Source organism: Dreissena polymorpha, chromosome 1, assembly GCF_020536995.1.
Source record: "Dreissena polymorpha isolate Duluth1 chromosome 1, UMN_Dpol_1.0, whole genome shotgun sequence".
Classification (NCBI taxonomy): Eukaryota; Metazoa; Mollusca; class Bivalvia; order Myida; family Dreissenidae; genus Dreissena; species Dreissena polymorpha.
The window spans coordinates 79,046,239-79,061,096 of NC_068355.1; the positions used below are offsets into that span (position 1 = coordinate 79,046,239).

The following is a 14,858-nucleotide window of genomic DNA, read 5'->3' on the forward strand; positions in this document are numbered from 1 at the left end:
AACCCAAGCATTGTCATCCACGTTCAATCAGCTAACACACTTACGGTTTTTAATGAGCGTGTTGAACATAAAGATACAATTATAACAAATATATATCATAATATACATACTTATTAGCTATAAGCACATTGTATCGTGTCGTGTTGCTAGAGCGCTAATATTAAAAAGCAAAGGATATGTAGAAAGAGTGCTGTTTTCATCAACAATCATTTTTCCGAAATGGTTTTGTTTTTATGGCAGTAATTTTAGTCCTTAAGTCCATTACGCGCTTGATAACGCTTCAGATGACAGCTCGACGTTGTTGGCGTCTTTGTCATGTATGATGTCGGCGATTTCTGCCTTTCCCATTTCCCGTAGTGCTGTCTCGAGCTCCTTAACATTGTCCTTCTCTTTCTTACCCACTCGCAGTTGTTTCCACAACAGCAGCAGCTTCTGTGTGGTCTCGATCTTTGCCGTGTCAGTGGCATCGATCAGTCCCCGGGGAGTTGCGTCATTGGAGGCCTGGACGATCGTGGTGTTGGGGATGTTTAGATACATGCAGAGCACCAGGCCGTTGAGCTTATCGAGGCTGATTTCTCGAGCGAGAATAGCGAGACTTCCATCTGAGAGTACTGCAGACTCCTTTGGCTTCTTGGATGCTGAAACATACATTGAGCAAACGTGCTTTTTGATAAAAAAAATATTGATATGGCGTGGACAGCGATACAAAAGTAGTATTAAAGCAGTAAGCACGTTCATACATACAATTGAACTAATTTAACGTATATGTCTATGTCTTGCTCGTTACTGTGGGACTTTTGAGTGTCATGACTGTGAGATGATCGATCAATACTAATATATGCATATTGATGTTAATGAATTGTGTCTCTATGTAAGCCATATTGCAGATGCATATGTTGATCAGACACGTCTGTGGTATTGTATCATTTGTGTGATTCCAAAAAAAACACAACATATATGCCTTTCCTCAAACAATCATGACGGAACACGTGTTTTACCATTTGTACACACTTGCGTAAAACGCATTACCCTGCATGTCTTCTCTTGATTTGCATGTTCACGTTCACAATTCAAATAATTCCGTGTGGGATTAATTTAATTAAGAATAAATTTCACATGACTTCATTAAACTATGACCATTTTGTTAGTAGTGCAGTGAGAAAGTCAACGTTTATATTTTACTCGAGATAACGCATCTACTTGTACTTTTTTTTAAAACTTAGTTTGAGTTTAACAGTATATCTGTCATCATAGGGACTTAGTTTGAGTTTAACAGTATATCTGTCATCATAGGGACTTAGTTTGAGTTTAACAGTATATCTGTCATCATAGGGACTTAGTTTGAGTTTAACAGTATATCTGTCATCATAGGGACTTAGTTTGAGTTTAACAGTATATCTGTCATCATAGGGACTTAGTTTGAGTTTAACAGTATATCTGTCATCATAGGGACTTAAGTTTGAGTTTGTTTGAGTTTAACAGTATATCTGTCATCATAGGGACTTAGTTTGAGTTTAACAGTATATCTGTCATCATAGGGACTTAGTTTGAGTTTAACAGTATATCTGTCATCATAGGGACTTAGTTTGAGTTTAACAGTATATCTGTCATCATAGGGACTTAGTTTGAGTTTAACAGTATATCTGTCATCATAGGGACTTAGTTTGAGTTTAACAGTATATCTGTCATCATAGGGACTTAGTTTGAGTTTAACAGTATATCTGTCATCATAGGGATCACAGTTTACTACCTCAAACTTTTCCTCAAATAGCTGGTTTTCAAGTCCTTCCAGCACACACGTACGATTTCCATCAATTTGCAACTGCCCTACATGATTCAGAGGAAAGCGTTGAAAGGCCATACACAGAATTTCATGATCAGTCCCTACAAAAGTGATGTTGTCGGGCCGTAGATTAAAAACGTGATTCTCGGATTTGCAGCGCTCAACCGACTAAGCCAACCGACCCAGTCGGTGTACTCAAATTTACATCGTGAAAACTGACATAAATAATTGTGTTAAGTTTATTATCTCGAAAGTGCTGGCCTAAAATTGGTATTATTTTGAAGCTGTAGTTTCCAAGAGTAATTTGTATAAGAATCATGGTTCTTGTGTCGCCGTATAGTATGAGATGCTCTATGTTAACAAGCTTTGAATAGGCATTCGCCGATCAATTACTCATGATCATAATGTCTATTTCAATTTATGACTTTCCAAATCAAAACCGTTGAATGTTTTGCCAATGAAACATTACGATACATCTTTCACATAGTGAGTCATGGGTTACATGTGATGTATTACTTGATAGAAAAAATATGATAAGATCTTACAGGTGATGTAATTTCCTACATTTGTTCAATTTTGTTTTTTAAATAGACAACGATTTGGATTTCTGATGCTTGCAGTGAAACCACGAGGTCGTAAGCGAGTAACACTGTAGATAGTTCTATTTTATTTTCATACATATGTTTACATATACACTGTATATGACTGAAATAATGAATAGAAATTGTAAGTAGTACCTGCAGATAAACTTCGTTTTGGTTCGACTTTAGTCCCTGGTTTAACCGACATTTTGCATATGACCACCGACAGTAACCTCCAATTTCTGAGTGTATATATATACACTCAATCTATTGTTCCGTGATGCTTTACTTTATAACACGACGACAGTTATATGTGCACTTATAACATTCCAACAGTTTTATTTCAGTCCAATAGTCAACAAAATGTCGCTTAATGTCTCAGTCAAACTACACCCAGAGAATAACTAGTATCTACTAAAGAATTTCAATGGGTGCCTTTACTTTACTTATATATTGAAAAAGCTTTACCAAATCGATCGGTTTTAAAATCAATACAAAATTTGAAGCACTTAACAATAAAAGTGATTGTAATTAGGTCATTGTACTACAGGAGAATAACATTCCTTACTTCCAGGTCCTGATCTAAACACGTTTCTTGCACGCAACCATGCGCGTTATAACCATTCAACGTCTAATGACCGTGCGTGCGTTAACAGAAATATTTGCTGCAACCTAACGAGGAATAAATACCGTTCAGAAAGTGTGGCGTTTACATTTAGTTCATGGATTTATAATGAAGCATTCGGAAAAATCGCTATGTTTGGATTTTTATGTTGATGAGATTTGTTTATTGTGATCCAATATCATACATGTTCATATGATTTTACCGCATAGATAATTACTTATATATTAAATAAAATAATTTGAAAAAAGATGGTATCGCCTTTTTCTAAACGATTTTTTTAAAAATATTGCGTCATTTTCATCATTTCAAAGTTTCAAGACACTGGTTTTGCGTTGTTTCATTATCGGGGAATATAATTGTTTAGACCTTTTAGTTCAATAAAGGAAGCATATGTAGCTTTATCCATAAAACAAGGTATATGTTTAAACCTTCTGTGTTGCTTTTTTTATGAAACCCATACGTAATTTAAAAAACAAATGCCTGCGGATAAAATGACTAAATCTCTTTACATGTACATGTAGTTTATTTAATTCGTAGGAGATGTACTTGTCAGTATTGTACAGTAAACTGTTTCGATTTTTTAAACGTTCCATGAGAAGTTGCACTTAACAGAAGTGCACGTTCTTTTTTCGCTTTTGTCAAATTTATAATTTACATTGTGTTGGAGCGTGTTCCGGCAGTATTGTTATATTTGAGTAAACTCGGAACAATTTACTCATCGTAAACAGTGCATAACCCAAATAACTCTGGATATGTCACGTCTTGATCTACTTATATTATATCACAATCCAATCTTAAAAAAACTTGTAAAATTTGTTTTTACCCGTGTATTGGTACGTTGCTAATTTCCAGCTTCATGCCAGTGTTTTTACATAGGATATAGCAAGCGAACGTTTTCATCGAGTGCGGAGGAGTATAAACATATATTTGTTTAAGCAATTAAATATATAAGATACTTTTTAACGATAGGATAACACAAGATTTTATGGGAGTATTTTTGTGGCATTGCCATTGTCCATGCTTGAGTATGCATGTATATGACAATTTCTACTCAAACTTCCTTCAGTACAATATATTATAGTAAATTGTACTTTAAAATCGCTTTTAAGTAAATACCGGTATATTTTAAAATGGAGGTGTGTTGTATTTAAATATGGATTTCAATTATAATGAGGAAGGTGTCTCTTCTGTCTGATAAGGCTGATGTTTGGCTGGTATTGTCGCCTACAGTGGATTTAGGATACGAGAATTACGTGAAAAAGACATTCCACACGTTTGAAACAAACAATTTATGTATAACCTTATGATGACAAGACAGGCATGTGCATGACGACACTGCATTCGATTATGGTGACTTAACAGGCTTATACATCACGAAACTTTATATACTCGTTGTGACTACTCAGGATTGTTCATAACGACTTTTTATTTGCGTTTGGTGACTACCTGCTCGTACATGACGACGTTATACCACTATGATTCGTAGACAGGCTTATACATGACGAACCTTCATTCACGTATGTTAACAACAGATGCTTGTTCATAACGACAATTCTTTTGGTGACTAGACAGACTTGTACAGGGCGACACTTTTTATGCTTATGGCGACTAGGCAAGCTTATAAATTACGACACTGTATACCCGTGTGATAACTACACAGGCTAGTAAATGAATACACTTTAAAACGTATGATGAATACACAGTTTGTACACGACGACACTTTAAACCCTTGTGATGACTACACAGGCTAGTAAAGTAATACACTTTGAATACGTCTGATGAATACACAGGTTTGTACAGGACGACACTTTATACCCGTGTGATGACAACACAGTCTAATAAATTAGGCCAATTTATAGCCTCGTGATAATAACTCTGTCAAATAAATTACGACATTTGATACCATGATGATGACTCAACGGGCCAGTTAGGGACGACACTTTCTCAGGCTAATGAACGAAGATACCGATTACACAACAGGCTAACAAAGGGCGAAACTTTCTGCGCTTATTATGACTACACTGGCTAATAAATGACGACACTTGCTTATGCTGACTATATAGGTTTAACAGTATGTGTACTGAACACATTGATACCGGACATAAAATTAAAACAGTACATCCACATACAAAATTGATAGTTCTAGAATGTTTAACTCGGCAGAGAATTTATGTACGCGTTTGCAACTTTATCAGTGGTAGATTGGTTGCTTAATAATATATTTAATATAGTTATATACAAAACAAAGACAAAACGCTACGCAATCATGTTTTATACAATTAAAAAGAGTGTAACAGTATTAAAATATGTACTTATCACTTTAGCATTGCCAGTGTCTACACAATGATTGAATGAGCACGCTTGAAGTAAATATATACACTCATACAAAAACACGATTTATAGCAGTGATTAAAATAAAAATTATTTTAAATTCTGTGAAGTTCACCTAAGCAATTTTTCATGAAATCGCTAATCAAGTATTTGGTTTGCGACAAAAATGCAAACACGGAAAAAATCTAAGTCAACAACAAATCATCGAATTGAATTTTATTTCAAGTATTTTATAAGTTATTATCTAAGCGTTATAAAAACATACCATCGTCACCAGCCATTTTAATTCAAGTCCGATGCGTTCAATTAAACAGGTATACCGGTACACTACTTGTAAACACGCAACGGTATTTGTTGTATACAATCATAAACATACAGTAGATGGTTGTTAAATTGAATAAGTATATCGATCCTTTATCGAAGGTCGCTTGGATTGTTAAGCTGAAAAGCACTTAACGCGGTAAACTATTCGATAGCGGGCGGATCGATAACATGAATTAAGATATTAAAAAATTCAATCAAATGCTTTGCTAGAGATATATTTCACACTGTTGAATGTTTAACATGGGGTGTTTTTGTCGTAGCTCGACATTCTCCGATTGATTGCAAATTTTTAGTAAATTCAATCATTATGTTTATGTATTTTCTTTACAAGAACTTGCCAGTTAACGCACTCTTAATGTCAACCTGATTAATAAATTGATCGTCAATAGAACATGGAAAAAGCACACACAGAAGAATATGAAACGAATGAATTATAACGCAAATAAATAAATCATTCGGTAAATAATTATGTCAATTTGGTTATTGCATCACACCTCTAAACACAGCGATGTTAAGCCACATAGAATATGTATTAAAGCACAATGTTTAACTTGTAATCGCGTACCACGTTATTAATGATAGCAAAATACTTTTTTAGAATCTTGTTGAGATTTTGGTTGCTTCATTTGGCAGTGGCGATGGTGCATCCGGAAAGTGAGGTTTTTAAAGTGAGGATTCGCGATATTTCCAGCGTTCAATAAACAAAGCTGGCGACTCCGGACCGCTTTTTTGTACTGAGGAGCGCCGAGCCAACGCCGCGATGCAACGCGTAATGACAGCTTAGATGGCAATGAAGATCGCATGATTGAGGCACATCTTATGCTGTCAGTATGCGCTGAAAAATCGGTTAACCAATATCAGAATGGCTAATGGCGTGTTAAATACAATGCATACCAATCATTCCACTCTAAACAACATATACATTCTCATGTATTGAGACTAATTTCTTTGAATCGATTGAGGATTTGTAAACCCTGAGATGATTCATTCACTTGGGTCTTTCGTGAATTCATGCGATTGTATTAACTCACAGATTATCGATGTAGCCTACTAAACTATTGTTAAGAGACCTTTTCGTCATTGTAATGTTACTTTGACGTAAAAATACAATCTAGTTGTAAATGTATATAATCCGTACGTACATACGTGATTATGTCTTTATTGTGTTATTGTCAAACACGCATCGGGTATTTCTTTTCGTCAATTAATAATTAATACAATATATAAGTCACGCAGATATAAATATTTTTCTGGAAGATTCCGTTATTGATATGGCAGATTGTGGTTTACAAGTTACTAGTAGTTTTAATATCATAACTTGGTTAACACTAATGATCCTAAAACAACTAGAAATGGCGCGGCAGAGGCCGACGCGTATCCCCCCGCCGCATGTTTGACCCAGGGGCGCCCCATGGTTGGTAATGGGTCCATGCATAGTTGAGATTGACCGTATTGTCATAAGAGAAGTTCAGTATCAATAAGAAGTGAATCGGTGTAGAAATGAAGAAATTATAGTAAAATACAATTTTGGGTGGATGCGGGGCGCCCCAGAGTTGGTAAAGGGGCCATACATAGATGAGATTGACCGTATTGTCATAAGAGATGTTCATTATCAATTTGAAGTAAATCGGTGTAGAAATGAAGAAATTATAGTAAAAGGCAATTTTGGGTGGGCGTGGCCTATGTGGGCGGGGCGCCCCAGGGTTGGTAACGGCGCCATGCATAGTTGAGATTGACTGTATTGTCATAAAAGAGGTGCAGTATCAATTTGAAGTGAATCGGTGTAGAAATGATGGTATTATAGTAAAAGGCAATTTTGGGTGGGCGTGGCCTATGTGGGCGGGGTGCCCTAGGGTTGGTAATGGGGCCATGCATAGTTGAGATTAACTGTATTGTCATAAGAGAGGTTCAGTATCAATTTGAAGTGAATAGGTGTAGAAATGAAGAAATTATAGTAAAAGGCAATTTTGGGTGAGCGCGGCCTATGTGGGCGTGGCCTATTATGGGCGGGGCGCCCCAGGGTTGGTAATGGGGCCATGCATAGCTGAGATTGACCGTATTGTCATACGAGAAGTTCAGTATCAATAAGAAGTGAATCGTTGTAGAAATGAAGAAATTATAGTAAAAGACAATTTTGGGTGGGTGTGGCCTATTATGGTAGGGGCGCCCCAGGGTTGGTAATGGGGCCTTACATAGTTGAGTTTGACCATATTGTCATAAGAGATGTTCAGTATCAATTTGAAGTAAATCAGTGTAGAAATGAAGAAATAATAGTAAAAGGCAATTTTGGTTGGGCGTGGCCTATGTGAGCGGGGCACCCCAGGGTTGGTAATGGGGCCATGCATAGTTGAGATTAACTGTATTGTCATAAGAGAGGTTCAGTATCAATTTGAAGTGAATCGGTGTAGAAATGAAGAAATTATAGTAAAAGGCAATTTTGGGTGGGCGTGGCCTATGTGGGCGGGGCGCCCCAGGGTTGGTAATGGGGCCATGCATAGCTGAGATTGACCGTATTGTCATAAGAGAGGTTCAGTATCAATTTGAAGTGAATCGGTGTAGAAATGAAGAAATTATAATAAAAGGCAATTTTGGGTGGGCGTGGCCTATGTGGGCTGGGTGCCCTAGGGTTGGTAATGGGGCCATGCATAGTTGAGATTGACCTTATTGTAATAAGAGAGGCTCAGTATCAATTTGAAGTAAATCGGTGCAGAAATGAAGAAGTTTATGTAAAATAATATAAAAAATGAGTGAAAATCTCTGACCCGGCCCCGCCCCAACCCCCATAACTTTGGACCCAGGGGTCAGATCAAAATTCCGTCACTGTCACCGTCGCACATATGCTTATTGCTACCATGTATGTAAGTTTCAAGGTTCTAGTGCTAATAGTGTAGGAGGAGCAGGTGGCCAGGACGGACGGACAGACGCACATCAATACAATATCCCCACTTTTTCTCCGAAAAACGTGGGGATAATTACTTCTAAGCAAGAACCGGGTACCGTAAATTAAAGCAAATACCCACGGTTATAGACCTGTTTTTTTACCAAGGAAGGCTTAGATTTGTGCACATGTGTTATATTCACATAAAATAATTAAATCTAATTTGTTGATGCAAATAACTAGTGTCTTAGAATATATTTTCTGAACGAGTTAAATCTTGTTAATTTCAATTTTATTCTAATATGTATGATTTGCATATGGAAATAAAACAAAGGGCAAATACCCCATAAATACATGTATTCTCTGCACCTCTCCTCAGTGCCTTCATCATTTTATGAGCTTGATTTCAGTTATGATCTGCACCATAAAATGATAATGTAAACGGGCTCTTCAAAATAAATATAAAATGAAGGTAAGGAAATAACTCCAAAAACACTGAAGAAAGAGTTATTGGTCCATCACTAACTACTATTTAAAGAAGTTCTTTTTAGATCTATAAAGTTCCGTCTTAATGAATTTAATTGCACAGTAATTAAACCGTTTACCAGACAATTAAAAGGGCAATAACTCTGTAAATATTGAATTAATGGTTATGGCACTTTCACTCTCCACTTCCTCTAATTGCCCTTTACCAATATATGAAGTTTCTTTTGAATCCATTTATATGCTTTTAAAATAAGTTGTGCATGCAAAAAATGCATTATGCGATTATATCCTGCACATCGAATTAGCAAAGGGCAATAACTTAAAAAAAATAAAATTATACACAGAAAAACTCTGTAGACAGAATGTTTGTCTGCGAACACAGGGCACCTACTCCCAATGTCCTCTATAAATGTGTGCATTTTAATTTTATACCCGTTTTTTTACTTTTTTGCTTGGCACGTGGAAAGAAACAAAGATCAAATACTCAGTACAATACTGAATAGTTATTATCATTCAAGACAGCATTTCTTTTAAGCCATGCATCATAACATGAAGATTGATTACCTTTACTTCTTGCAGTTCTCCTCCGCACAAGAACCTACTACACCAGAAACCAACAAAGTAAAATTAATCCCAAATAGTGATGAGTTGTTATTTTATTTTGCACTTCCTCTCTATAAATGTACCGGTACATATTGAATACCTTCAAGAATAAAGGAGTGATGCACAACAAAAGAAAATTCACTAAAGGGAAATAAGTCTCTAAATCCCAATGGTAGAGTCATAGTCCATGTACTCTACTTGTACATTTCTTGATGAATTTCATTAGAGGAAGCTTCCTTTCAACAAAAAAGGGTCACAATTCAAGAAAAAATACTGATAAGAGTTGTAGTTCTAGTATTGGGCACATGTCCACTATATTACTTGGCATTATTTATATCATTCAATAATAAGGGAGTCATTGTCAGCACAAGAAATTTGACAAAAGGACAACACTTTTGCAAACCATGATAAGATTAAGAGATGTATAGACTAGCTCTTGTACTCAGCACTTCCCCTTAATGCCCTCAATAATAATATAAATAAGTTTCATTTAAATCCCAGAAACACTAAAGAAAAGTACAATAACAAAAATATATTTATGAGGTTACAAATTTATTGGACAAAATAGCAAAAAAATATACATTACAGTACATTTAAAGACATCATACCATTTTCACTCAAGATATACAAGCATGTTAAAATGTAAAATGTGCTAAAATGTTATAAGTAATTGTTGGAAATGTATTTCATTAAAAAAACATCAAATGTGATTTACAATAATAATTGTATACAAATAATTCATGTAAAGTGACCTTGCAGTTACCTTCCCTAAATAGTTACTAGAAACAGGTAGGTCCTTATAGTTGGTTTACTCAGTGTTCAGCTATATCTACTCCATAGTGCACAATTTATTTATAATATATCTGTAGTTAAAAATATTATATTGTGCTTATTATATAGATACTTGCTTTAGAAACTTATCCAGATAAAGGAAGGTTATTGCTACCTGATTAAGATCAACATAAATAAGTAAACAAACATATTCCAACACTGTCATGAAAAAAACAACAACAAAAATTGAAGGTTCTGAATAGTTTGACCTTTGTACAATTTGGTCTGCCATGATGTTTATTAGTAAAAGATCACTGGAAAACTTCACATGTCGTCATAGCAAAAGAAGATGTCGATAAACTCAAGAACAATAATTTCATAAACATGACTACCATGAATACTAAACATTACAGATCCATTATTTGCAAATAATGTTTACCAATACCATGCAATACTTTATTACAATACCATAAGCTGCCATTATATTTGATTTACATAAATACATGCTATAAAGGAAAAACAAAACAATCTACTGAAGCAAAATTAATACACAATCATACAGATGTTTTTAAGAAGGTAAGTTTGCATTCAGCATTTAATTCTGTTACTTTTAAGGGAACAAATACAACAGTATGTACCAGCAATCATGGTTATTGTAAAACAGTTTTCATAATTTTAATGACATTTTAATGCACAAACATTTAACATGTTAACATATCTTCTTAAATAAAGCCTCATTTTGGGAGAATGGGATTAAATGCATGTATGCAGTGGTCTCCCAGAGAGCATGTGCAGAGTGCAAACACAATTAAGCACATAAATTAAGACCAAGTTTTGACAGAATGCTGCTCAATTATTCATACTGAGTGAAACGCTTCTTTATCAGATACCAGCACAGACACAAGCTACAATGAACTATGTGGGAACTACCTGAGTATATAAAAATGTGCACATTTACTTATGAACTCAAAATAACATTAAAAAATGTACATGCTACATATATTGAACTTGCATAGCCATGGCACATTTCATATACATATAAACACTGTCTATATAACAAAATTGAACCAATACTTATATAATTAAAAAAAAATTAAATATAAGATTCCTGACTTAAAAACCTATTAAGAGAAGATTTCACACAAAAAGGAATCTGCTGATAAAATGTTAACAATGGTAATTACCGACTGCTATTACTATCTTTTGGTTTTCTTTAAAATATAATACAAATTATATTTTTTTAGTAAGTCAATATTTTATCAGTAACAATACAACATAAAATTTAAGTGACTTCAAGTGTGAATTTGGCTGAAATATAAATTGTTATAAATGTTGTTTCAATACACGAATCAGTCCTTCTCAAATGTCCAGGTTATTCACAGACAGGAGGTACTCTAATGTAGCAGCTGGCAGGAACAAATCAGTATCAGCAAAAACAGGGAAAACAATTAAAGGCTTATGCAAGATTAAAAAATTGTTTTTATCATAATATATATTTATTATGAATATGCAAACAATTCTCAAAATAAATATTGAAACTTAACTGCCTTTAAACAGGGCACTTCAATAATTGAACTCTCATAAGCGTTAATTTCATTAATCACATAACAGTACAAATGCATTGGTACAATTGCATGAGGAAATTATTAAATCTTATAATTTCAACACCTGTTATTGATCAGTAGTTTTTTTGGTATAAATTATATAACTCTCGACTGTAAGCATAATTATCTCATGTTTACAGTTTCCTGAAGTTTGCAATTACACTTCACTGGTTCTGTGAACTGTTTGCATACAATTTTACAAAGGGAACACAAACTGTCACTTGCTTACCTTTGCATAATGCTCAAGATATGAAATACTTTTGTTCTTAGGAAGGTGTTATATTAAAGGAGTAAATATTAATTATTTAGAAATAACCGGCCAGGGTTCCCAGCTTTTTGTATGAATAAAATTCCCTGATTTTTCAATGATTTTTCCCTGATGGAGAATACAAATTCTAGGATCATAATTTCGACCTATTTCTTGTTTTAGACACCCTAAATAAATAGCAGTTGCAGACATAACCATGCAGAGGAATCGATTTGCTGTTTTAATCGTATGGACTTCTCGACACAAGTCGGGAATGTCTGACCAAACAAAATTCCCTGATTTTTCACTGATTTCAGGAACTTTTTCCAAATTCCCAGACTTTTCCCTGACTGGAAAAAGTTAAAGTCTTTTCCCAGGTTTTCCCTGATTTCCAGGTCAGCTGGGAACCCTGCCGGCTTTTCGTTTCCAATATTTTTCTAGAAAATACATTGCTCTTATTAAATTAACAGAAACAAGGAAATGCAATTTAATTATGTTGGAATCACTTCTGGATTTTCAAAATTAAACAAAGAAACTGTCAGAGGATCCAAGCAATTTCAGAAGAACTGATGCACAACTATACTGAAATGTAAGTGATAAGGCTAGAACACACTGGTTTATATTGTAACACCATTTACCTATGAGACTAAAATACAAACAACAGATCAGTTTACAACTTCATAGAAAATATTGCAAAATACACACTTAAGAAATTCATTTGACAATTACACAATAAAGTTATTTACTTACTTATAAAACCATTAACAAATTAAACATTAACATTTATTGTTTATATGACATACTGGAATTGTACAGTTATGAATTAGAAAGCCATTTAGATTAGACATTTAAAATTGTTAACAAACATGTCTCTTTCCTTTATTGCATGTTATATATTGCCACAATATTTTTGCATAAAAAGAACATTTATCAAACTTTGTCATTAACTCTGTAAATTAATTTATTATGAAATAATAATATTTCTCAAAATTCATACAGGCATGCTATTTACTTTACATTTTTTAATGTATACAACAAGACAGTCATATAGCTGCCAAACAATAAGAGTGACCAGCAAGTCTGTAAATTAAGGCCTACATATCAGGTGAGATCACTGTGCCCATAACCCAGATAGGATGAAATCAGAAGGACCTTGACCTATGTATGATGCATTCACTTTGACTTTGACCTCAGGTTGTATTCAGACTGGTTCCCCTGTGCGTGTCTCCAGTGCAGGTAGAGTCCTAGCATGGCAAGGAAGCTGGGAACAAAAGCTAAGTGAAGGCGAAGGGTTTCCATGTGGTCAAAGAGCCCGTCTTTGAAGTACGCATAGTTCAGGCACAGCAGCATCATACCAGAGGACTGGAATTGATGATTATTCAATGAAAGTTTACTGACCCTTGTATGCAATTTCAATTATTGTTAGTATTTATTTCAAGTGTAAATATATATGTCTTTTTTCGAATGTAAGAAAAATATAAAATGCAACTTCTGAAAGTTAATATTTTTACTTTTCATAAAAGAATACAAGGCCACAACAAATTGATTAAATGTTTGTCTAATTTGCCGCACCGAAAAATCTTAAAATTAACATTTTTATTTTGTGCCGCAGCAACAATTTTGGAGCACACATATTTATTTCATGATTTAGTTTAATTTACCGGTAGCCTACGAATTTTACGACAGACTGTTATAACACTTAGTGTTATGAGATTTGTTTATCGTAAAAAAAATGGGGGCCTTCGTCTCTCTTGTCTTGTCGGCCAAGACACAAATGGAAAAGTTAATTTTCCCCCAGGGCTATGAGTCATTGCAACATGATGATTTTAGCAATTTATTTATCTCAGCCACATCTACATCAGGATGTGAAATGTCGCCAGTATGCGTACGTTTGGTAAAAATCTGAAATAACTTGGTGGTATTGATTAAGTTAAAATAGCAAACATTAACATGCAACTGAGTATCAATGAGTGAACTGGAAATAAAATGTTGAGTATAATATAAATTGTACACCCCTCCTATCTACTAGTTCAAACTGTTGATGGCTTAGTCCAAGGTGTACATTATGCCCCCAAAATCATGAAGTTTACATAAGTGCGAAACTTAAGTGAAGAAACTTTCTGGACCTCAACAACTTTACTGGGATTTGATAGACTTTTTTAATATTAAAATACAAAAATCAAGAGATGTGTTCGTCAGAAACACAATGCCCCCTATTGCGGCGCTTTGAAATAAAAAAAAAGTGATTTTTTTTGTGACCTTTGACCTTAAAGGATGACCTTGACCACTCAAAATGTGCAGTTAAATGAGAACGCCGCTTTGAAAAAAATTATATATTTTTTTTTGACCTTTGACCTTGAAGGATGACCTTGACCTTGAACTTCCACCACTCAAAATGTGCAGCTTTATGAGATACACATGCATGCCAAATATCAAGTTGCTATCTTCAATATTGAACAAGAGATGTGTTCGTCAGAAACACAATGCCTTCCAATTGTGCCGCTTTGATTTTTTTTTGTTGACCTTTGACCTTGAAGGATGACCATGACCTTGAACTTCCACCACTCAAAATGTGCAGCTTCATGAGAACGCCACTTTCATTTTTTTTTTACCTTGAAGGATGAC

The 14,858-nt window shown here is 34.6% G+C and overlaps 2 protein-coding genes across 3 annotated transcripts in view; both read right to left on the reverse strand.

Annotated features, from left to right (window-relative positions):
* Positions 1 to 18: 18 nt before the first annotated feature.
* On the reverse strand, positions 19 to 5,751 carry LOC127837161 (uncharacterized). Of its 2 annotated transcripts, none has more exons than XM_052364088.1 (2): positions 5,586 to 5,751; positions 19 to 638 (listed from the first exon to the last, which is right to left on the reverse strand). In XM_052364088.1, the coding sequence occupies exons 1-2, from the start codon at positions 5,599 to 5,601 to the stop codon at positions 262 to 264; spliced, it is 393 nt and encodes a 130-aa protein (XP_052220048.1). In that variant the 5' UTR covers positions 5,602 to 5,751; the 3' UTR covers positions 19 to 261. The 2 variants fall into 2 exon arrangements, with proteins under 2 accessions (XP_052220048.1, XP_052220038.1); XM_052364078.1 differs by lacking the exon at positions 5,586 to 5,751 and adding an exon at positions 2,521 to 2,683.
* A 4,393-nt stretch (positions 5,752 to 10,144) lies between these two features.
* The window catches only part of LOC127837121 (uncharacterized), a 34,746-nt gene continuing 30,032 nt past the window's right edge, over positions 10,145 to 14,858 (reverse strand). Inside the window, exon 6 of the mRNA XM_052363958.1 lies at positions 10,145 to 13,595. Within this exon, the coding sequence (XP_052219918.1) occupies positions 13,407 to 13,595 (189 nt within the window). The 3' untranslated portion in view covers positions 10,145 to 13,406. The remainder of the gene's footprint in view (positions 13,596 to 14,858) is intronic.

Coding starts and splice junctions, on each gene's coding strand:
- LOC127837161 (XM_052364078.1), bottom strand. CDS start 2,572: ATGTCGGTTAAACCAGGGACTAAAGTCGAACCAAAACGAAGTTTATCT. Junction 639..2,520: donor AAAACGAAGTTTATCTGCAG/GTACTACTTACA, acceptor TGTATGTTTCAG/CATCCAAGAAGCCAAAGGAG.